This window comes from Acomys minous (genome assembly GCF_964271855.1).
Source record: "Acomys minous genome assembly, chromosome: 19".
NCBI classification, from domain to species: Eukaryota; Metazoa; Chordata; class Mammalia; order Rodentia; family Muridae; genus Acomys; species Acomys minous.
The window spans coordinates 30,024,721-30,050,010 of NC_140499.1; the positions used below are offsets into that span (position 1 = coordinate 30,024,721).

General features: G+C 39.4%; 1 protein-coding gene across 5 annotated transcripts in view; it reads left to right on the forward strand.

Moving 5' to 3' along the window:
• The window catches only part of LOC311590244 (rho GTPase-activating protein 20-like), a 52,278-nt gene that overhangs the window by 18,157 nt on the left and 8,831 nt on the right, over positions 1–25,290 (forward strand). For 2 of the 5 annotated variants that reach the window (XM_084769112.1, XM_084769113.1), the window contains exons 4-11: positions 1,134–1,311; positions 3,208–3,364; positions 9,429–9,608; positions 13,221–13,373; positions 15,872–15,913; positions 16,496–16,577; positions 19,269–19,346; positions 23,637–23,700. In XM_084769112.1, coding sequence (XP_084625238.1) covers positions 3,213–3,364; positions 9,429–9,608; positions 13,221–13,373; positions 15,872–15,913; positions 16,496–16,577; positions 19,269–19,346; positions 23,637–23,700 — 751 coding nt within the window. In that variant the 5' untranslated portion in view covers positions 1,134–1,311; positions 3,208–3,212. Of the gene's footprint in view, positions 1–1,133; positions 1,312–3,207; positions 3,365–6,335; positions 6,596–9,428; positions 9,609–13,220; positions 13,374–15,871; positions 15,914–16,495; positions 16,578–19,268; positions 19,347–23,636; positions 23,701–25,290 lie in introns of those variants that run through there. The other 3 variants (XM_084769115.1, XM_084769116.1, XM_084769114.1) reach the window with 3 other exon arrangements.

The following is a 25,290-nucleotide window of genomic DNA, read 5'->3' on the forward strand; positions in this document are numbered from 1 at the left end:
TTTGCTTCTACTGCTATTATTCATATGCCTCTATGGAAAATCATGTTTTGCCACATGCAGCTTCTCCTTGTGATTGTGCACTTCACTCATGTGACCTTTCTTAGCCCTCAGAGTGGACCCAGACTGATTCTCTGAATGAGGTTGCCTATTGCATGCAGCATTTGTCTGCTGCATTTTTAGGCCTCACTCTCCCAGGGTCATTCCCTGAAGAAGGTGTATAATATTCCCATGTATCATACAAACAAAAACTCAAAATTCTGTAGAATTTTTGTCATTGGTTGATTTATACAAGCAGAGGATCTTGTAGTCACCAACACAATTAAACCTAAAAACCTGAAATCGAGAAATATTCCTTACAAAGATATGCTAAAATGTAAAAGAAAAAAGCAACAGATTCTGACTTGTGCATTCAGACGTGGCAAGATTTCCCCAAGTAAGTTAAACAATATTTGCAAATAATAAATAAGGCTGGAATATTCTTAAACACAATATATACAAATGATAAATAAGGCTGAAATATTCTTAAAGACAGTATTTGCAAATGAGAAGGCTGATATTTTCTTAAGAAAATGCAGTACAAAACACCTCAAATTCCAAACTCATAAAAACTAGTAAATATACACACATGTTGCAACATTCAAGCTAAATAATAGAACGATTTTAAATGAGTGTTTAAAGAAGCACGGATTTTTTCCACATCACTAACTAAAATCTCTTGATCTTTTCCTAAAGCAATGGTGGTAGTTGGATATAGTTGCCCATTTTTCTGTAAGACACTGATGCTGAAGTAGTATCCTATCCTAAAGAAAGGACTCAGTCTTACCAAAGCATCTTTTAATTGTATCTATGTAATTTGCAGTCATATAAAGTTATAGAATCCTGATCAAACTTATAGAAATGTCAATGAAGTGCCTTCAGTAAATAATATGGAAGGGTTGGAATAAAATGCTATAGTTCATAGCTGACTAGAAACTAAAAATCTCTTTTACAATACCTATGCATATAAGCATTAGACCATATATACAAGTTCAAATAAACAACAACAACAAAAAAAAAGTCTTCCACTTCATGTTTGCCTTTCTATGTTTCTATATGATAAATCACTCTGACCAAAAACCACTTGGGGATTAAAGGCTGTATTTCAGCTGATGGTTGCAGTCCAGCATGAAGGGAAGTCAAAGTATGATCTCAAAAGCAAGAAACTTGGAGGCAGGAACTGAAACAGACATCACGGAAGAATGTTGCTTACTGGCACATGGCCCATGGCTTGTTCAGTCTATGCTTTATAAATTCCAGGACCAAAAGGTAAAGGTATGTCACAGTCATAATAATCCTAAACCAAACCCAACAATGTAAGCATCTTAGTACCTGACATCCGCCACTCTGGGTCTCTTGGTCTCCAAAATGCCCAAGCAGCTCCATTTCCTCTGCTTCGCATTCACAGCACATAGTTTAGCTCCAGGCTCAGGCAGCTCTATGCACAGCTACTGCTGCCCTCGATGCTCTTCTCCTGACCATGGTTTCTCCAATGTTCTGGGATCTCCACAGACTGAGGCTGTCCCCTCACCATGGTCTCCTCTTGGCCTTTCTTCAGGTATATTAACCTGCCAACACAAGTGGTTCCTCTCATTCTTTGTGTAGAATTGAAACTTGTGGGCCTTTCCTCAAGTCTTTACAAAATAAAACACTTTGAAAGTCTTCCTTTTGAGCACTCCTTCATTGCCGGTGGGAATGCAAAATAGTACAGCCACTTTGGAAATCTATCTGGTGCTATCTCGGAAAAATGGGAATAGGGCTTCCTCAAGACCCAGCTATTCCACTCCTTGGATTATACCCAGAAGATGCTCCAGCACACAAGAAAATTTGCTCAACCATGTTCATAGCAGCCTTATTCATAATAGCCAGAACATGGAAACAGCCTAAGGGTCCATCAGTAGAAGAATGGATAAAGAAACTGTGGTACATATACACTATGGAATACTATTCAGCTATTAAAAACAAGGAATTCCCGAAATTTGTGGATAAATGGATTGAGGTAGAAATGATCATAATGAGTGAGATAACCCAGAAGCAGAAAGACTCAAATGGTATATACTCACTTATATCTGCATATTAGCCCAAGGGGCATGTCCCACGGAAGCCTTCACTTACCAGGAAACTGAGACAGATGGGAGGACATTCTATTGGGACTCTAGATGAGAGAAGCATGGGAGAATGGCAAAGTAGAAGGATCCAGAGGGTCCTAGAAACCTACAAGTAGAACATTATGATAGGCAGATTTGGGCCCAGGGGTCCCGCTCAAACTAAGGCACCAGCCAAGGACAATACAGGCCATAAAACTTTAAACCCCTACCCAGATCTAGCCAATAGTCAGAACATTCTCCACAGTAGAGTGGAGAGTGGGATATGACTTTCTCACATACTCTGGTGCCTCACCTTTGACCATGTCCCCTGGAGGGGAGACCTGGTGGCACTCAGAGGAAGGACAGCAGGTTACCAAGAAGAGACTTGATATCCTATGAGCATATAAAGTGGGAGGTAATTCCCCTCAGGAACAGTCATAGGGGAGGGGAATAAGGGGAAAATGGGAGGGAAGGAAGAATGGGAGGATACAAGGGATGGGATAACCATTGAGATGTAACAAGAATAAATTAATTAAAAAAAGGAAAAAACTGTAAAAAAAAAAAAAAAAGAAAGAAAGAAAGTCGTCCTTTTAAAATATACAAGTCACTTACAAAGTTGAAACTCTAAAATATTGTCTCTTAAAAGCTCCAAAGTCTCTTCAAAAGTTAAAATCTTTCAACTACTACATCCTGTAAAAAAAAAAAAAATAGCTAAATGCTTCTTAACTCACCAAGAAAAAGCCAGAGCACAGTCCTAATCAAATCAAAGCAAAGCAGACCAAATCCTAATCATAATCAGATCAAAGCAAACCAAAAGTCAAAAAGTGTAAGCATTCCACATAATATATTGAATGCTCACCGTCCTCTGTGTTGCCAAGGGCACCATTCCCCCAGGTCTGCCCTTTGCAGCTACCCACCGGCTACATCTGTGAAGGGAGCCCAGGTCGGATGCATGCCTGGTCCTTCTTCGTTGGTGCATCAGCCTCTGTGTGCTCCTCTGGGCCCAGGTTAGTTGGCTTAGTTGGTCTTGTGGAGCTCTTGTCCCCTCTGAGTCCTTCTGTTCTTCCTCTCTTTCTTCTCCAAGACTTCATGTGCTCTGCCCAATGTTTGGCTCTGCTCTCAGCACCTGTTGTGATCCACTGCTGGGTTGGAGCCTCTCAGAGGACAGCTATTCTAGGCTCCCATCTACAAGCATCGCGGAGCATCATTAACAGTGTCAGCAGCTGGCTCTCTCCCATGAAGTGAGTCTCACAGTGGACCAGGCATTGCTTGGACATTCCCTCAGTCTCTGACCTATCTTTATCCCTGTACATTTTGTAGGTAGGGTAAACTTTGGGTCAAAGTGTTTGTGGGTGGGTTGGTGTTCACCTCCCTCCACTAGGAGGCCCTATTAGTTAAGAGGGTGGCCTCTTCAGTCTGCAGGACCCCTGCTACTAGGATTCTCAGCTAGAGTCACCCCCATATCCTCCCAGAAGCCTACCCTGTTGTAGGTCTGCAGTCTGTCTCAGAGATGGCCCAGCCGCCTTTCTCTTCTATCTCACGCCCTCTGTCCTCCTGTCCCCTCTTCCCCATGTCTGCTCTCCACCTTCGTTTTTCTCCACACTCACTCTCCTACCCTGTAACCTCTCTTCAACCATTTCCTCTGTCCATACTATTTCCCACTCAGAGTGAGATTTTTACTAATCTTTAAAAAGCAATAACCAGTGTCACAGATTGCCTTTCTACCCTGTAATCACCTTTTACCTTTTACACATGAAAATTATTTTGAAATCCATTTTTACCAAGCCCTGTTTAAAACAGAGTCATAATATTCCTAGTTCTAGATCCTACTATATCACTTGGTTGCCATGCTTTTCTGGGCATAGAGTTATAATTTTATTATTTTCTGTCTGATATGTAATTATATAGATTTATTATATATAATTATAATTGGATCATCATTTATTCCATTTTTTCCTCTATCTACCCCTTCCTCACTCCCTCTCAAATTCATGTTTCTTTTTCTTGTTACTACTTAAGTACATAACTATATACATAGAACCTGCTGTGTTTGATTAGTGTTGCCTTTATGTCCATGACTTCAGAGGTGATCATTGGAGCTGGATAACATATTTTGGTGCTCATGCCTTGGGAAGACTAATATTTCCTCTCTCTTCATTTCTTATTTGCCTATATTTGTTGGAGGAAGAGTTTTATGAAATTTCCGCCTTCCGCATTAGAATGCCAGTTGATATTGTTTGTTTAGGCATCCATATTGTTGAATCAACACACATAAAGCTTCTTTGCTACTTCTAGGAGACACAAACTCACAGTAGATTTTTAGATTTTTCTTGCCCATGTTTCTTGCCTCTTTCTGTGTTTTCTCCTGAGTCTTATTTGCTGCAATTGTGTAGAAGATGTATATGTTGGGCCTAGGTGTATTTTAACCAATTGTCTTGTTTTAATGACATTTTCTTTTTGATGGGAGGAGGGTTACACTTATCTGTGCATATAAGTACCTATATCTATCTATCTATCTATCTATCTATCTATCTATCTATCTATCTATCTATTTATCTATCTATCTATCTTAGCAATCAGCTAATAATTATGCTTGTTCATTAAATAGAGGTAGTAAGTTCCCTTCTAATATCTATTAGTTTATTATTCCTGGGTAATTGGCTAGATTTCTAGAACAGATATGATTTTCATTCTGTGGAATTGACTTTAAATCCAAAAAAAAAAAGCTGTTAGTTTCACCAAGATAAGGTGCCCCCGTGGAACCCTTATTAGGAACATCTTGTCATGTTAGTTATTGTTGTAGTTAATAGTAACATGTGTGTAAAGCTATTGGTTGCTTTCCTCCTTGATAAGCCTGCATAAAACTGTCCACTCCTTTGAAATCTAATCATAATAAAGAAGTCTTTCCAAGTGAAAACTAGCATGGGTGTTAATATTCTGATAATTGCCACAGGTCAATGGAGAGCCATGTGTCCCTCTGTCAGAGCCCAAAGAAAGGATTCTTTTTTTGGAGAAGAACTATTTTAGAAATTTGTGATGAATACTTTTGTTTGTTTCCTCCTTTTTAGTCCCCAGAAATCCTTCTATACTCCATTTTGAGAAGGTCCAGGTCGGGGGTTTCTGAAAATATGCCCTCTCTGGCTCATCACAGGTTAAAATTATTAGGAAAACCTGATAATTTTCTTTACATCTAATTGGTTTAAAAAAAAATAACCGTAGTTCTGGAATTAAAATACATACATTTATTTTTGATTTGCTTTTATTTACCACACTCCAGTGCACCAGTCATTTGAAGTCAGAATTATTCAGCAGAATATCTTTATGAAGAAATTTTTGGTTTGGAAGAGTTTTCTTATTAATACTGTAAAATAACCCATATCAGTTAAACTATAAAGTTACCAGAAGGCGTAATTTATTACTGTCACCAGAATTCAATCATTTTAAAGACATAAACATTCTAATTATAAATTATCTGTCACTGGGTGGTGGTGGTGCACACCTTTAATCCCAGCACTAGGGAGGCAGAGGCAGGTGGACCTCTATAATTTGCAGGCCAGCCTGGTCTACAAAGTGAGTCTAGGACAGCCAAGGCTATCACAGAGAAACCCTGTCTCAATGAAAAGAAAACGAAAAAAATCTGTCTATGATCACTTTGTGTCCAAAGTATACAACATATGAAATTATGAGATTTACAGAGTATTTCTCAGATGTTTCAGCCACAATTTTCATATCACTAAGCTTTACTATATAAACATTAGTGTATATATGTGTGTGTGTGTGTGTGTGTGTGTGTGTCCTCCTCTGTACTCTTCAAAGCTGTCTGACTTCTCTGTGCAGGAATCTTTCTGATTCTATCTCAGTAAAGCATGTTTATCTTTAAAGTGGTCTGTGATTTTTTTTTCAATCTGTTAGACTCTAAGGTTCACAGTGGTAGTGGCTTCTGCTGCCTGTTTACCCAAGGACTTTTAATAGTATAAAAAATTAGGACTTGACAATCTTTGAGAATGATTCTAAATTCCACAATGTTGTACCCAAGAATTCTTCTTATTGTCGTGTACATATTATTGTAGTTATCTATCTATCTTTCTAACATCTATATTTATCTGTCTACTTATTATCTATCTGTCATCTACCTATTGTCCATCTTATATATGATATATATCCAATATACATACATATATTTATTTATGGTTGTGAAAATATGTTATTCCTTACAAACTCATATGGTTCAATAATATTCTTGAAAGTCAAAAGTGTGAAGGGAAATGAAATGCTGTGCCACTGTGTCAGTGATGTCATGAGCTTTGCCATCTTGACATCACAGTGTCCTCTCACTTGACAACTACTGCATCTTCAGACTTCAGTGGTTGGTCTGCAGACTGCTGTAGGCAGCCGTGGTGTTTAGTGGCAGGAAAGAGAGGGAGAATTGGACGGCTGTTGAGAGATTCTCCATTCCAGGCTCCACTGTAAAGGTATTTTTACATGACTATTATGATCCTCATGATAGGCTGATGGTGCCAGGAAGGGTTCTGTCCTGATTCCTCCAGACCATGTGAACTAAGTCTTAACTCAGCAGTGGCTTCATGAAAAGCCACTCATGTTAGCAGCATTTAGAACCATTCCCCCCAAAGAAACAATGTTACCATGTCATGGAGGTGTGTTTTGTGCTCTACAGGAGAATGGTGTCTGTATATCGTCAAAAAATATCTTCCCAAGTTCTGAGAGAGAATTCTTTACTGTTTTACTAATTATGGAGTCCATCATGACCACAAGGGTTTGTTAGAAACTGGTCAGATATCAACTGCAAAATCTCCAGAACTCTCTTGTTTTCAGTACATTGGTATTGTTTCAAATATATATTCTGTTCTTTGGAACCTAATTCTCAATATTTCAACATTGATTCAGATTAGACAAGAATTTTCCAAACATGTTCATTTACTTTCAATATTGTTTATCATGAAACTGAATTGGGACTATTCTTTAAAATCAGACCTGTCTATTATTACTTGATGTATGTAATGACAACCATAGGCTGCTGTCTCTCTTTCACACTGATTCACAGGCATCTTCAGTGCCTTCTTATGAAAATTTGTGGTGTTCCTGTACACAATCCTCGAACAATGTAGTGTAAGTTTTGGGCAGAGTAAATAGTCACATAGGAAAATATGTATTTTAAATATTCAAGTGTATTAGCTGGGCACTGGAAAAAAAATTTTTTAAAAATCGAGGCCACTCGATGATTACAGGGAAGAATTTACTATGGATCAGAGAAGAAAACTGTTCAGAGTCATCTAGAAGAGTTCAGAACAAAGGGGAAAAAAGACTTAATGTGATTAAGCTGTTTAGTAGAGAAAGGAGAATGTCAGGAGAGAGAAGTGGAGAGAGCTGTGGTAAAGAAAAAAACTGCCTTCACAAAGGGATAGTGGTTCTCCAACATTCTAGGGGGTAGCATAATGGAGGAGATAGGCTTGTTTGGGAACTGACTGAAATCTAAGCAGGGACTTTGTGATGTAGAACAAGTAATTTTACTTTCCCTTCAGTTAACTGAGGCCAGCATGAGTGTTGCTATCCTAATCAGGATATCAGGAGCCACAGGTCAGTGGGTGGCATCTGTCCTTTTCCCAGAGGCAAGGGAAATGGATTCTCTTGCTGGACAAGAATTAGTTCACACATTCTTGATTAGGACTGTTTTTTGTTTGTTTGTTTGTTCGTTTTTTCATTTGTTTCTAGCTGCAATAAATCTTTCTCCACTACATCTTGATCCGGACAAAGACTGTCATCTCTGGGTATATGTGCTACCCGAGCCCTAACTAGTTTAACTCATTAGGATAACCTGATTATTTTTTCATATCTATGTTTGCTTACAGAGTAATGGGTGGGTTTAGTTATGGCATTTCAATGCCAATACATAAATGTATTTCTATATTTTTTTTTACTGTATCCTAATGTATCAGTCATTTGAAAGAAGAATTATTCAGTAGAAAATCTTCATAAAGAACTTTACAGTTTGTAGAGTTTTGCTATCTTAATTACTACTGTAAAATTACATAATAAGATACACAGTATCCAGAAGGTACAATTTATTACTATCACCAAAATTCAACCTATTTGAAGACATAAGCATTGCAATTTTCCATGGCTCTCCATGATTATTATGTGTGCACGGTATCCTGCATATTTAATTATGAGATTTGCAGAGTATCTTCCAGGTTGCTTTAGTCACAGTTCTTTGTATCTGTAGGCTGTCCTGTATAAACTATAAAACCATGTATCCTCCTATGTACTAATTCACATGAACCCTTCTCTATAGACTTGAATGCTGTCTGACTTCCTTGTGCGTACAACTTTCTGACTGTATCACAGTAAAGCACATTGCTCTTTAAAATCTACAGTGCTTACATCTTTTAGACTCTAAGACTCACAGGATTAATGATATCTACACGCTGCCTTTTTCAAGTTGACCTTTCATAAGTTAAAAGAATTAGGAATTTAGAATTATTTAAAGTTCAAGGTAGATTTCATAATGTTTGGCACAAGCATTCCTCCTGTTATTGCACACATATTATTGTAGTTAGGAATCACTTTTTTTAAAGCACCATATTTTACAAGGGCCTTCATTTCATGTTTGACATTGATGTGTGCATTTTTGTGAATCTATCTAGTATGTATTTCTTCTTCTCTTCAATATAATGCCTTGTAGTGTATTTCCTGATTTTATTTTAAATAATGAATAATATTCATAAATCCCATTGGAAAAATGGATATTCTTTATTACTAAATTTTTAAAAATGGTTTTAATTGAAACAGAATTACCTCACTCACCACTTCTCTTACTTTAGACCAGTGGTTCTCAACTTGTGGGTCATGACCCCTTTGGCGGTGGCATATCAAATATCTGCCTATCATACTTACATTAGGAGTCAGAAGAGAATAAAAATTAAAGTTATGAAGTAGCAATGAAATAACTCTATGATTGGGTGTCAGCACAGCATGAGAAACTGTATTAAAGTGTTAAAACATTTGGAAGGTTGAGAACCAGGGATCCTGACCACATCAGATGCCCTTCCTGAAACCCTTCCCATGACCATCACGTCGATACTGTCTGAAAACAGTCTACTTCTTCAGTCTGGTCCCAGTCCTTCCCTTCTTGAGTGACCTCTCCTTTTCTGTTACATTTTAAATCTGCCTAGAAGTCAACAGAACCGTGCATTGTGAACTGAGCCTATGTTTTAACCCCACACACCCTTTGAAATTTAGTATGAACATCGGTTATAGAACTTATCCACTGAATATCCTGTTCTCTAGGAGGAGACGCTTACCAGGAGAATCCTTATTTTCAGAGATGGAATTCATTGAGGAGTTCGCCAAGCAAGAAAAAGATCGACTGTTACTCTGTCTCGGTCCAGTGGAAGTCAGAAATGGCTGGACAAGGAAAAAACGCTTCTTCTCTTTGTTTAATGATGTTTTGATTGTGTCTAATAACCTGTGAGTATGTGCATCATGCCTGCTTACTGTGAGAGCCTACACTTTGATTAGGCTTTAACTTACAAAAATAAGTAGGCTTTTGGGTTTTTTAAAAATATAATTACTCTTCACTCTCTCCCCCCTCTTTTTCCTATTCCATATCTTCTCACATTCCTTTCCTTGTTCTCTTGTAAGATCATGGCTTATTTTTTAATTGTTGTTACATACACATATGCACATTAAGGGACATATATATGTGTGTGTGGATATAAATATACATGTATCCTTAACTACATATATATAATCTACTCAGCTAGGATAATGTTTCTTGTATATGTATTTTTCAGGACTGTCCATTAGGTATTAGATGACCAATTGGTTTACTCTTTCTATGGGAGGAGTATTTCTCTTATTCTCAAAATTCCTTAGTATCACAAACTTCTTAATGGATTTTGATCTGTGTAGACTTTCACTATTTTTTTTACAAAGGTTTTAGTCAAATTCTTAACATGTGCTACTTATGATTCTATTCTGCTGTTAGATTCTGGTGAAAATATAGCTACAAACTTGAAAAGAAGGCAGGAGTGATATCACAGACCATCAGGTCTAGCTATCCTGAAGCGTCTGTGTAAGTAATATGCTTGTGGATCTTGTAGTCCACACAATGAAACATTTTATCAAAATAAAATATTAAAAACATGAGAAACAGGGTTCCTCTGTTTACAGACAGACTATAAACCCAAGAGGGGAAAATCCATTTATAATGGGTACTCAGAAGGGGCCACATATGTAAGCATCTCTGAGCCTATAACTTCCAAATTGATGTGAAGAGGTGAGAAGCAGATACCATCCCTACACTAAGCAGAGGACAGGATTGGTACCAAGTAAGTACTGCTTGGTGATCCTGCAGAGGCTAGAGAAACCTGGTGTGATTGAAGCCTTATGCAGGGTTGTATTGTCACATGGAACCAAGGAAGTGTCGTCTGGGACCACATCACATAGAATTTCCAGGGCCATGATCGTTGCCTTGATATTATTCTGAAAGGAAGGAAATTGATACTGACCTTATCAAGTAACTGTTTTAAGGGTGTTCTTGAAGTACATAAATGAATAGATTATGGGACAGACATCAAAAAAAAAAAAAAACCCAGCCTGTTTACTGTTGGGCATACACTTTCTGGTCATTGGTAAATAATATTCCTGAAGATCTACCTCACACATTGTGACAAAAACCACCTGGGTGCATTTCTTCTGATCAGTCACTCTAAGTTCCCAGCCTAGAAAATGGTGACTTAGTGTCTGACCGCTACAGGCCTAAAATAAGTGAATGGCTCAGCTTGTCTGTCGGTCTGTCCATTTTTCTTGTCTTTCTCTTCAGCTCCTCTTTGGTCCACAGTAGGAGAACCTCACATTTTATTTTAAAATATCGTAGTCAGCTCATTTTAAACTTAAAAGAAAACACTGAGCATTTACCATATAGTGTAGTTGGGAAAGTAATTGAGAAACTGAATTTCAGTTTGATTTTTGAGAATAAAGGAAGCCAGCCGGGTGGTGGTGGCGCAAGTCTTTAAGGCCAGCACTCAGGAGGCAGGGGCAGTCATGTCTCAGTGAGTTTGAGGCCAGCCTGGTGTACAGAATGATTCAAGGACAGTCAAGACTACACAGAGGAACCCTGTCTCAAGAAACAAAACAATCCCCACAAAACAACAACAACAAAAACAAACAAATAAATGTAACTAAAACAGTTGGTTTTCTTAAAGTCAATAAATTTCTTCCCCTTTGGTTGTGTTACAATAGTAACTGAAGCTATTTTGAGATTGTCCTTTGTATTATGGAAACAGGGTCATCAGGGTTGTAAGAGATGATGTCATTATTTCCATTTTCAAGGCAGATTATCTCTTATCAGAAATATTGTAATTAGAAGCTAGAGGTTTAAGCATTTCTTCTGAATTTTGATTAATATATATGCGTATATGCCATGTGAATATTATTAAGTCAGATAACATTTCTATTTGTTGTTTGTTCGTTTGTTTGTTTTTAGAGACAGGGTTTCTCTGTGCAGCCTTGCCTGTCCTGGACTCACTTTGTAGACCAGGCTGTCCTTGAACTTACAGAGATCTGCCTGCCTCTGTTTCCCGAGTGCTGGGATTACAGACGTGTGCCACCATGCCCGGTAACATTTCTCTATTATTTATTTTGGAAACATTATGAAATGCATTTAATTAAAAAATAAAACTTGACCCAAAGTTTGGCTGTGAGTCTCAGCATTTGCTTAGATCCCCTGCTGGTGGCGTCTTGCAGAGGGCCTCTATGGGAAGCTCCCATCCTGTTCCCTCTCTTCAAGCACTTCCAGTGTCTATTCTAGTTCTGATGAGAATTAAGCATCCTCCCCAGGCTCGTCCTTTTTATTCAGTTTCTTTAGGTTGTGGATTATTATATGGCTAATATCCATTTATAAGTGAGTATATACCATGTCTGTATTTCTGGGTCTGGGTTACCTCCCTCAGAATGGTCTTTTCTAGTTCCATCCATTTGTTTGCAAGTTTCATGATTTCTTTGTTTTTAATAGCTGAGTAGTATTCCACTGTGTAAATGTCCTCAAGTCTGTTTAGCTTTTCTTCGGTTGAGAGACATTTAGGTTGTTTCCAGATTCTGGCTATTAAGAATAAAGCTGCTATGAACATAGTTGAGCAAATGTCCTTGTTGTATGGTGGAGTTCTTTTGGGCTTATGCCCAGCAGTGGTATAGCCAAACTTTGAGGCAGAGCTCAGAGAAACTTAGGGAAGAGTGGGGGAATAGGAAAGGGACAGGAGCTCCACAAGGAGAACAACAGAGCGAACAAATCTGGGCCCAGGGGACCTACAGAGACTGATGCACCAACTAAGAACCATCCATGACGAGGAACTAGAGCCCCTGCTCAGATGCAGTCAGTAGGCAATACAGTCTCCATGTGAGCCTCATTCTATGAGGAGCAGGGGCTGCCTCTGAAATGGACCCTGCTGCCCACACAGTGATTGCCTGCTCCAGGTGGGGCGTCCATGCCAACCCAAAGAAGAAGAGGATGCAGAAAGTCCTGATGAGACTTGATAGGCTGGGGTCAGAGGGTAGGGGAGGAGGGCTCCCCCTTGCTGAGGACTAGACGAAGGGGAAAATGGGGAAATTGGAAGAGGAAGGGAGGGTAGGACTGGAAGGAGATGAGGGAGGGTCCACAATCGGGATGTAAAGTGCATACATTAAAAATAAACTTAAAAAACACATAAAACTTTCATTTATTTTCTTGGTATGGAAATTATGGAATAAACAAAGCAAGGTTAGTACTCAACAAAATAGAGTAGGAAAATTGGAAACACATGCCCTTTAAAATCCATAGTATAGTTAGTCTAAACAGCTACCAGTCACAGAGAGAACAGTCAATTGCTATTTGTGACCATTGAAAAGTGTGTACCCAAGAACTTCCTTCAACACATGGTTTGTTGAGGTACAACTATCACGGCATGAGCTGTGAGCGGTGCCAGGATCCTAGAGATGGGCGAGGCCTCCTCTGCTCTGAGGCAGGAAGAACTGGCTCTTCCTCCAAGCAAAATCAACTACAATGAAAAGCAAACTAACAGAGATACTTGATTCTGTTTCTAGGCGTAAGAGAAAGTTTAAAATAAAACACTTCATTCGTCTGAGTTGCTTATGTCTGGATGACCACCATGTGGACACAGGTGGACTAGATAAGACCCCTACTAGCAAGTCCATTCACCTGTTCTGGCCATCGGGAAATTTTGTGGCCACTTTCAGGTAAGACCTACTGCTTGGAACTGTGTTCAAAAAGGCTGGCTGTGGACACTGGGGGTCAGTTTAATGCTGTCTAACTCACAAGAAAAAGAAACCAATTAACCGGGATATTTATAAACTCAGCATTTATTTTAGTCTCATTGTCTGCATTCTGCCAACCCAACTGTTTTTCTCCTATGATGACCAAGTTTGTCTATATTTTTACCACACACATTTCTACATCTACGTGGTTTCCTTAGACATTGGTCTGTGATGTTCATCAGGACTACATGAGATTCTTGGGGTAGAAATGAAGTGCATTGTGGTCTATAAAGGTCGTTGCCTTACCCCACTCTCCACGTTCTTCTCCCCAATATCATCTGGGACTGAAAGTGCACAGAGTGATCTCTCAGCAATGATGTTGTGCAGTATAATTGACTTTTAAAACTACCTCCTACACTCCAAGTTAATTTCCTAATAAAATAGTATTTAATTGTATCAAAGACAATTGTTACTCATGAATTGCTCACATTCTTGAAAGTCTGTGCAGCAGAATACCACTGGTGTCTGTAGTCAACAGATGAGGACCAGTGCTTTTAGACCATCAGAGTCACAGTTGCTTTGTGGTGTGCAGGTAAATGTCAAACTCACACTTATCTTTAGAGCGATGATGCTATCGTGGTGTTCTGGGAATAATACCTTGAGTACAAAGTGAGGATCACAGGGACTGTATACCATAGAGCTTCTAGTCTATGCAAGCGTACCCCAAAATCATATTTCTTTTCCACATGAAGAGTTCATCCCATGCAACCCTCCATGTAGGACTTTCTGCATCTTCTATTCGATGTTCTAGTCTCATAACAGAGTTGACTCGACTAACACACGGGCTGGCAAGTTTATTACTCATTCTGGGCTCTGTCACTTTGCTCTTTAGCTCGAAAAGCATTTCCATAGGCTTGAGGAAGAAGATCGTCTTTGAGTTCTCTGGGTATTTACTTTTCCTTTGATAATGTCTCTGAAGATTATGTTAATGCCTGTTCTCTCTCCAATGCTGAATATGTGAGAAAGTACATCAGAGTATGTGAGAAAGTCATATCCCACTCTCCACTCTACTGTGGAGACTGTTCTGACCATTGTCTAGATCTGGGTAGGGGTTTAACGTTTACCGCCTGTATTGTCCTTGGCTGGTGCCTTGGTTTGAGCGGGAACCCTGAGCCCATATCTGCCTATCATAATGTTCTACTTGTAGGCTTCTAGGACCCTCTGGATCCTTCTACTTTGCCATTCTCCCATGCTTCTCTCATCTAGAGTCCCAATAGAATGTCCTCCCCTCTGTCTCAGTTTCCTGGTAAGTGAAGGCTTTCGTGGGACATGCCCCTTGGGCTAATATGCAGATATAAGTGAGTATATACCATTTGAGTCTTTCTGTTTCTGGGTTAACTCACTCATTATGACCTTTTCTAGCTCAATCCATTTATCCACAAATTTCGAGAATTCCTTGTTTTTAATAGCTGAATAGTATTCCATAGTGTATATGTACCACAGTTTCTTTATCCATTCTTTTATTGAGGGACACTTAGGCTGTTTCCATGTTCTGGCTATTATGAATAAGGCTGTCACATACTCTGGTGCCTCACCTTTGACCATGTCCCCTGGAGGGGGAGACCTGGTGGCACTCAGAGGAAGGACAGCAGGTTACCAAGAAGAGACTTGATACCCTATGAACATATACAGGGGGAGGTAATCCCCCTCAGGAACAGTCATAGGGGAGGGGAATAAGGGGAAAATGGGAGGGAGGGAAGAGTGGGAGGATACAAGGGATGGGATAACCATTGAGATGTAACAAGAATAAATTAATAAAGGAGAAAAAAAGTAGGTCAGGATGTATGAAGTGTTTCATGACAACATTTTTTTCCCATAAAGTTTGGAAGTCATATTTAGACTAATTCACATTCAATTAAGTATGTATCAGGCATTTTCACAATGCATATCACCAAGTTCCTTTGATGTTTCCTACTATGTCACCTTGTAATTTGGTGATATTAGATGTGTTGTCTATGTACATGTGCAGGTTGGGGGCCACAAGCATAATTCCCCCTTCTGATAAAAATGGTTTCAGGCAGAATATAAAGTGGGTGAGCAGTGAGTAGTAGAACAGCAGCTTAATCTTATAGGACACTGTAAACTTTATCCTTAGACACTGGAAACTAAAGCTTGAAGCCATTGTTGGCCCAGCCATGGTCACACAGCTCTCATTACATAGTTGTGGTCAAGGCTTTTATTTCCCAACCAACACCCACACTAAAGCTCACTTTCCATCATATATGATTTCCTGTGAAATAATGGGTCAATCAGCAACCAAGTAATGTGGAGAATGCCACCTACACTGGCACCCTCATGGACAGCAATTGCTTTATAATATCTGTATGAGGAATCATATTGAAAATCTTAGTATTTTTCAAGATTCTTCTTAATTTTATTTATTTATTTATTTATTTATTTATTTACTTTTTACATTACAGTTCCACAGAACGGAAAAATCAGTGGCACTATTGGCTCAAAAGGTATTTTACTTGTGTTCATACTTTAATTCCTTAGTGATATAACAATGGCATTCTATGCTTTATTTCTTCTATAAAAATGTATTTGATAGTCTGTCTCTATATGCAGTGTTGATTAGAGGTTTCCTGGCCACTGCTTTAAGTTGTCCTGTTAATATGCATACTTTGTTTAATTCTGAGGAAGTTCTGCATACTATGCCCTTCAGCATCTCTTCTGTATATTGGAGTGAGCAGTCTTCCCCAGACTTATTTTAAATTCCACTCAGTAGAGGTTACTCTACCATGTATGCTCAAGCCATCTGAGGCTTCCTACTTTGAAGTCAAGCAGGTTCCCCCCTTCCCCTGCAGACAAAACATTTTGAAGCCTGGTCTATGCTTCCTAGGTCAGTGTGTAATATATTGCCTGGCCATGTCTTTCTTTCTGAAACATTTCTGAATATTCCCTAATCAAATAATGCATTGTGCTGAACTGACAGTCTTGTAGTTAAAGCTGATTTTGATAAAATATTAACAATAATTAGCTTGAAATATCCTACTAGCAAATTAATTTTACTATATTGTATGTTTTTTATTGCATTTGATCAGATGCATTAAGGACGCCAAGAAGAACAAAGACGAATCAGTTTCACTGCAGATATTTACCGATGATGATGCAAGCTGTGACAGCGTATGTGATATTATACAGGAAATGGCATTCCAGGTTCATGACTAGGAGACAGACAGGCAGTTTGTAAAGTAGTGGAACATGGAGCTATAAGAAGAGGGTGGAGAAGAGAGGATGAGAATTTAGGCAGTAGTGTGTGGAAATGATATATGTGTATGCCATGCACACATATGTCTTTTACATGTGATCTGTAGAAAGCAACATGAAACAAGGTTAATACACATTAGCTACAGTGCCAAGAAAGAGGAAATATTTTAGTTCAATGACTGAAAGTTGAGGCAGTTTGTGTCAACAACATACATTCTCAATCCAATGTTTCTAATAGAATTAAACTATTTTTCCTCAGTCCCTATTACTTAGAGACTTCTGTGTTGTTTCTAGTGTTGCTTATGTTTTAAAATATTTCATCTAATCCTAAGTAATTCTAATCATAGAAGAGTACATAAGCTAATTATAAGCAAAACATTGTCAAGAATTACACTCTCTCTACATATTTAGCTGTCTGGTGTACTTTCCCTATTTAATCTGCCCTCTACTCTTCCTTATTCTCTTCCGCGCACTCTCACACCTTATTGTGAAGCCCAGCTATGTCGTCATGGCTCCTTATCCGCATTCTATGTGAATCTCTTAGGCATAAGGATATCTTTCCGTGTAACTTGTGATTATAAATCATCTATATAAACTTAATGTGTGTGTGTGTATGCTTGTGTGTGTGCTTGTGTGTGTTTAGGGAGGGGCATTATCAGTGTGTACAGTGCTTTTGATAGAACTCATGACCTCACACACACTATACAATTTTTCTATCATCAAGTTATACCAATATGTATTAAAAATAGTTGTCTGTCCTTCTAAGCCTTATATTATTATTCACTTCCACCACTAGATTCAGTGAAGGTCAGCAATTTAACTCTTCTGTAGAATGCAGAGCACTGAAGAACTTTCCTACTCTAAGACAGGAATGTAGCTTTAAAGGTCCCCATGATCCTGACTTTATCAACGCTAATGGGTACAAAACACACTTAGAGTCAGTATTCTAACGTGCCCCTGCTGAAATTGCACTAGAGTAACTATAAACATTATGAAGATACTTTAGATCGCCAAAGCAATTTGTTCTTCATACGAGGTCTAGGTTCTACATAACAGTAATTAAAGAGGAAAGTGTGGTATAAAAGTGATTTCTAGCCAGTACCATAAATCATGAAAACACTCTCCCTAACTTTGCTGAACCAGCTCTGTCTGTCTTCAGAGCAGAGAAGAGCAGACAGTCTGCAGGGAAATGCTGTCTGGCCTCTGCTTGCTTGATTTCAGCTGTGCGAAAGGCTCAGTACTGTACATGAGCAATCTTCCCAATGTCTTTGAACACCATTGTGAGTTAGATTCAATTCCTTGAAAATAAACATTTCTACTGATTTTCACCCACAATTCTATTGGTTTTATATTTTATACTGTAATCATTTTGATAGCCTTTTGAGGAGTGCAAACACTTGAATAGAGGTACTGTTTCAGCTTTTCCTCATGTGATACTGTGTTTATTTCCCGTTTGTTCATGAAGAGATATTCCCAGAACATAGACCATTCTTATAACATTTTAGTACTTAAATATTCTCCATCATGTTTATTTCTCCAGTGAGTAGTCAACAATGATCCTTAATACATATATTTGCATGGTTTTCCATGATTTTTCTGTTTATAGTTTGGCCTTTTGAAGTCTGGCAATTTTTCAGTCACCTGTGCATTTCATTACACTTAAACTAAATCTGTAATTTTTCTCTATAGACAAATTAGGAAATTTTTTTTTTTTAGCTATTCTTACTTTAGGACTTTTTTCCTCCTGTTTTTTTCTATCTTTCTTATAAAATTCTTAGAATTCAACAATGATCCTTCAGACTTTCTATATTTTTAGCAGATGACTTTGAAATGATCTTTGATGGTTTTATACAAGCATACAAATCCAATGCCAACTCACTTGCCTTACCCCCAAGATGATCCCTGAACCCTAAACATGCCTTCATGTCCTCCCTCTGTCTCTCTCTCTTTCTGTCTGTCTCTGTCTTTTTTCCTGTTTCGATTAACTTCAGTCACAAATATATAAAATATTGAAATTTTAAGTTAATGTTGTGTGGGGCTTCATATCTAAAATGTTTATTTTGGATTCCTCAATCTATCGCTGCAACAGATTTCAACACATAGCAATTACTTACAAAGTCCAATACGGAGAAAGTGCTTAATGACATTGGTTTTTACAAATAAGAGAAAGTGCAGCAACTTCTGATTTTCCTAGAACTGTGCTGAAAAGAGCTATAAAACCAAGAAAGTACAGTGGGGAGGGGGGAAGCGAAGGGCTCTGGTCTTTTACCACCTCCCGACCCAGCTACCCCCATTGGTACCATAGTGGAAGAAGAACCAGGATGCTGAGTTCCAGCCCCCATGGCTCCTCAGTTTCCTTTTATCATACACACAACCTGTTACCTGCGATGTTTGAGTGCCCTTTACCCAAGTCCTTAATTTTAAGATAACTATGTTAGACTGGCAGTCTTCCAGTGTTATGTTATATAAAGGGAAGAAATGAAGGTATTCAGTGTCCATTAGAGTTGTCAGTACAGATTGTAGGTTATAAGTAATGATTGGACTATACTTATATAATCATGTGGTTTTAAGTTATTTTGTAACATTTTTTCTCTGTACTTTTTATAGCCATTGGATTTAACAGCAACAAATGGCGACACAGTGAATGATATTATGGAGAAGCTGGTCCCAATGGTAGAAATGCCAGTAAGTCACTTTCAAACTACTTCAAGTTAAAACTGAGGTTTGCTTTTGAGTTCCTCACATGTGCAGATGTGCATATAACTGTATACAGATGATACTTGATCATGATATGTATAAATCATATTTCAAAATCTCCTTTTGGAACTGAAGACATCTAAGCTATGATGATAGTCTGTAGAGGGACATGTTTCTTACGTTCTTATCTAAGATTCATGTGAAATAAAACTCGGAGCCCAATGGCATTGAGATATACTTTTAGTCTCCCCAGACAGAGAACATTTATTGTGTTAAATAAATGAGATTATTTGGTCATATTCACAAACGTGGTTTAAATGATGCCAAACTTAGAGAAACACATTTTTTCTTTCTTAATTATGTTGAACTTCCCATTTACGAAATAATTCCTTCCTTTCCCTCATTCCTTCTTTTTTTCACTTCTCTGTGTGTGTGGGTATAGGTGTGTGTGTTTTGAAATCTTGAATGAATGTGCCTCTTTGTATTTCTCTCTATATTCTTTTTTCTCTCTGCGTACATATGTATATCTGTCTTCTTTTTTGAAAACATGCAGGAATGTCTGTATAATTATGTCTCTGTCACTGAGTATGTTTCTCTGTGTGTGTATATGTCATTTTCTACCACCTTCTGGAGTGAGCTTGTATCTCTCTCTCTCTCTCTCTCTCTCTCTCTCTCTCTCCCTCCCTCCCTCCCACCCCTCGTGTCTCTCTTCTGTCTGTGTGTGTGTGTTTCTGTGTTTCTCCCCATGTATCTTTGTCTTTCCCTGTTTCCCTTTCTCTCACTCTGTGTGTTTGTGTGTGTGTGTGTGTGTGTGTGTGTGTGTTTCTTTTTCTCTATGTGTCTGTCTCTCTCTCACTCTGTATGTGTATGTGTTTGTGTGTGTGTGTGTGTGTGTGTGTGTGTGTGTTTCTTTTTCTCTATGTGTCTGTCTCTCACTCTGTATGTGTATGTGTTTGTGTGTGTGTGTGTGTGTGTGTGTGTGTGTTTCTTTTTCTCTATGTGTCTGTCTCTCTCTCACTCTGTATGTGTGTGTGTTTGTGTGTGTGTGTGTGTGTGTGTTTCTTTTTCTCTATGTGTCTGTCTCTCTCTCACTCTGTATGTGTATGTGTTTGTGTGTGTGTGTGTGTGTGTGTGTGTGTGTGTGTGTGTTTCTTTCTCCCTATGTATCTCTGTCTCTCTCTCACTCTGTATGTGTGTGTGGATGTGGGTGATGGTGTGGGTTTCTGTGTGAGTGTGTATTTCTGTTAGTTTCAATACTTAGGAATTCTATGGGGCACTGTAATGGTTTTCCTCTTTTAAATGTTTATATTTAATTTGTGCATGCTACATTCCAATTGTAGCCCACCCTCCTTCCCTCATACCCTCTCACTCTCTCTCCTAGTCCTCAGAAAGGGGAGCTGTCCTCCCCTAGCATCTGACCCCAGCCTATCAAGTCTCATCTGGACTGCCTGTATTCTCTTCCTCTGGGGCCTGGCAAGGCTGCTCTGGCAGGGGGAAGCGATCCACATGCAGGGGCCCAGAGTCCATGTCAGAAGTGCTCCCTACGCCCCATATTATGGGACCCAAAGGAGACTGTGCTGCCTGTCTACTATATCTGAGCAAAGGGTCTAGGCCCACACTATGCATGCTCATTGGTTGGTGTATTCGTCTGTGCAGCACCCCTCTCCTTTGCCCAGATCTGTTGGCTCTGCTGATCTCCTGACCACCTCCAGGTGCCTCTATTCCTCAACATCCCGTGCTCCACCCCACATTTTGGTTGTGTGTTTGAGCATCTGCTTAGACCTCCTGCTGGGTGCAGTCTTTCAGAGGACCTCTCTGGTAGGCTCCCTTCCTGTTCCTTCTCTTCAACTGCTTCCAGGGTCTATTCTGCTTGCCTTTTGAATGAGAATTAAGCATCCTCCCTAGCATCCTCCTTGTTATTTAGTTTCTTGGGTCTGTGCCCGGGCCTGCAGGGTCTTTAACAGGTACCTGTGGAGGGGGCGGATGAGGTGAGGGGGGCAGGAGACATGAAGAAGGAGACCAAGTCTGGGTTCTGATCAAGCTCTCAAACTTTATTTTTCACATGATAGTTTATAAAGGGTATGCAATGAGGAAATGAGGTCTACGTGAACGGGTTGTTGTGGCAGTTTAACTTCAGGCTGTCTCAAGGCACCAGGTGTCCCAAATAATTTCCTGTAACCCATCTGGTGGTCTTATCTCAACATCCTGTTTCTCAAGGTAGCAGGCCAAGCGCTGGGCTCTGGTAATTAGGCACAGACCTTGGCCCCTGGCAGGTCTGTGTATTGTAGTGTGGTTCCCCTGTATTATTTGGCTAGTATCCGCTTATAAGAGAGTATACACCATGCCTGTCTTTCTGGGTCTGGGTTAACTCACTCAGTAGGATCCTTTCTATTTCCATCTATTCCTGTTATTCTTACGTTTGGTCTTTTTGCAATGTTCCAGATATCTTGGGTGTTTTGTGTCAGAAACTTTTTAGTGCTAATGTTTCTTTGTCTGATGTATTGATGACGTCCACTGTATCTTCTCCCCTTGAGAGTCTCTCTTCTGTCTCTTGTATTCTGTTGCCGTGACCTGTGTCTGCGCTTCCTGTTCCCTTGTCTAGGTTTTCCAGTGCTGAGATGGCCTCAACTGTGTTCTCTTTGTTGCTTCTAGCTCCCTCTTAAGGTCTGGAATGGTTTTATTCATTTCATTTCTTTCACCCATTTGATTGAATTTTCCTGTAATTCTTTATAGGATGTATTCAATTCCTTCATCTGTTTGAAGATATTTTCCTGTAATTCATTAAGTAATTTTATTTTCCTCTTTTGAGGCTTCTATCATTTTCATCACCTCAGGTTTAAAATCTCTTTGTGTTTCTTGGGTGTTCCTATGTCCAGGCCTTGCTGTGGCAGCATCCCTGGCCTCCAGCCCTCTGGTCATCTCTGATGTTAGCAGGCCTGGTGCTTGTTCCTATGCCTCGCTGGCTGTGTGTGTCCCAGGCGGGCGAGGCAGGCCAGGAGCTGGCAGAGAGAGCTCCATGCTGAAGCTCTTTAGTAGAGCTCCCTTGAGCCTTCTTCATGATGATGGACAGTGGGTGCTGGATCCTGCACCCAGCTCAGCTCTACTGGGTTCCCTGTCTGTGCCCCTGTTGGGTCAGGCAGTAGTGGAGTAGTCTGAGAGAGCTTCAAGCCAAAAGATGCTTGGGTGCTCACAGGCCTCCTTGATACCAAGGCGGATAAGGTGTGTTGTGGCTGAAACCCGACTCACCTCTGTTGGTTTATTTTATGTGACCCAGATGGGTCAGGCCAGCAAGCAGCAGGCAGAAAGAGAGCCAATCCCCAATCTGTTCAGGTGACCCACAGGCCCTCTTAAGCTGGATGCTAAAGTGGGTTGTGGTCCGTGCCTGACTCACCTTTGCTGGTTAGGTTTCTGTGTCCCATATTGGCCAGGCTGGTAAGCAGGGGGCGGGCAGAGAAAGATGCAAGCCCAGAGCTGCTCAGATTTCCCATTGGCCTTATCCAGGTAGCAGCTAATGCCCTCTGTCATGATTTCTAATCAGTAATCAATAATGCAGTACAAGTGATAACTCCACTTAGAGAATATTTTCACTCTATCCACTGCTTTATGGTGCTAAATATGTCAACGGAATATTCTACTTAGATGGTTATCTCAAATGGATTCATACCGCTCTGTGCAATAATTACATTGTGGAACTTGTTTCCAGCATCTCGACTATTTTCCAGGTTAGACACATGTCCCTCCTCTCCACAAACTGAACATCTCTGAATGAAAGCCAGTGGTTTTTACTGCGAGGCACTCCCATATCATCTCTGAGTTTTGGCTATTTTCCTACATTTTGCTGAAGTTGCCATATCTTTCAAATGTCATTTTGCCCAAGGCATCATAGTAACAATGGGTGTATGACTGGGTACTAGGTTGTGTGCTCATGTCAAGTTGAAGCTCAATATTCCACACACAGTCTGGAGAGACAGATGTAAGAGATCTTCTAGTAACAATTTTCTTGGTTAGTGATGATGAGTGAATGTAAATTCTTAGCCTACAGCCATTCAGATCCAACTATGGATCAGTAGATCTAGGCTCCATCAGCGATGAGAGGCAAGCACCCAAGGTTTTCTCCTGAATCAGTCCTGAAGGCACAGCCCTGTGGTGAGGGGACAAATCATTGGTGCTGGTCCTAAAATAATCCTGCCAGAGGAATGGTAAGGAAAGGGAAGGAGAAGACGCTTCAAGAGTGCACTGCCGGATTATCTGTGATGGTTGGTTATTTTTACCTCCCAGAATATTCAAGATTACCAGCTGTGGTTCTGTCCTGGCCATGGAGAAGCTCCCCGACCACTCCAAGGTAAGTAACAGGAAAGTCTAAAGATGGGCTGATTCCAATATAAATGTTTTCATTACTTAGGTCTAAACTTAAACACACATTAAAAACAAAGTAACTTAAACATTGTTTCACTCATTTAATTCATACTTAACAATAATTTAATAGGACTTTTTGCAACACTCAGAGGTCTGTTGAAAAATTAACTGGTATTTTCCTGTGCTTTTCCATTTGAAAATAGAATTTTTCTAAAAAGACAAGCAGAACAGTACCCTGTCTATATTGTTTCTGAAGAAAATTTTTGAAAAGTTTCATTTGTTGAACATTAAAGAAAATCCTATTAGGTAGAAAGGTGTCTCAGCGGTTCCCATAACCTTCATGGTAGCTCACAGGCATCTATAACTTCACAGGGGATTTGATTCTATCTTCTGACCCTGTCAGGCACTAGGGACAACACAGTATAGATATGCATGTGAGAAAAAAACCCTTACACACATAAATACATCTAAAATTAAATGTAACAATTCTAAAAATATTCCATATGCTCCAAACTCTGGAGTGAAAAACAGAAATCCATATAAAAATACTCAATTCACATCTCCCTATTACCAGTATTGTCTCCCATTGAATGAGAGATCTTACTCAGATTTCTGGAGACTTCCTGAAAACCAGCTCCTGTTCCTTTGGCTGCAGTTTCCTGAAAAAATTCACCAGATTATTGCCAAATAGGGAATAATCATAGAATTATCGTAAGCCTTTGTCTAAGAAATGTGAGACCACAAAGTGTGCTTGCAAGGATGACTTTTTAAAGGTAGTGAAATGTGAAATTCTAAGACATATAGTGACCCTCAGACAAGTGACAGTGACTATGTCTGTTGGAGATGAGAGATCACGTTCTTGTTGTTCAAGCCTTTCTCGTGTTTCCTAAAGACAATGTGCGGGGCATTCCTGATTGTTCACGTAGACTGAAGCTAGGCTACTAGAATTTTCTATAATATTTATTTTCAAGATTTTAGTATATTAGGTAATACCCAGGGCATCATCTGTCCCACATTTGGTCATTGGCTGCTGTTGTTCTGTTTTAGATGGCAGAGAGTATTGAGCCCAGGTAGGGGAGGCACTCTCACTCCTCACTGTGATGATCAAATGCTGACAACACAGGCATGAGCCAACACCACCTGGTAGTTTTGCTTTGTATAAGGTGGACACAATTGCAGTTCTAAGTCAGTGGAAAGGCAAATGAGGGAGATCGTTCAAAAATAAATTAATTTAGTGAAATGTGTCATATTTTAATCCTAAAGTTTGGAAGAGCTTTGTACGTCATGGATGCTTCAGAAATCCCAAGAGCTCAACATGGTTGTTAATTTCTCAGCATTCATTTTGAATGTGTATTTCAAGCCATAAGATATACTTAAATATGGATCCTCATGTCTAGATTTTTCCATATTGATCCCTTGGATGCTTCGGGAGTTCTTTGATTTAGATGTTTCTGAAATTCTTGTTCCGATTGTAGCATAGACATTCTATCTGGGTTAAAGGAAAGGCAAAGCAAGAGCTTATTCACATTGCACAGTGATCAGGTTTGGATGAGGGCAAGGTTCCCTACATCCAGGA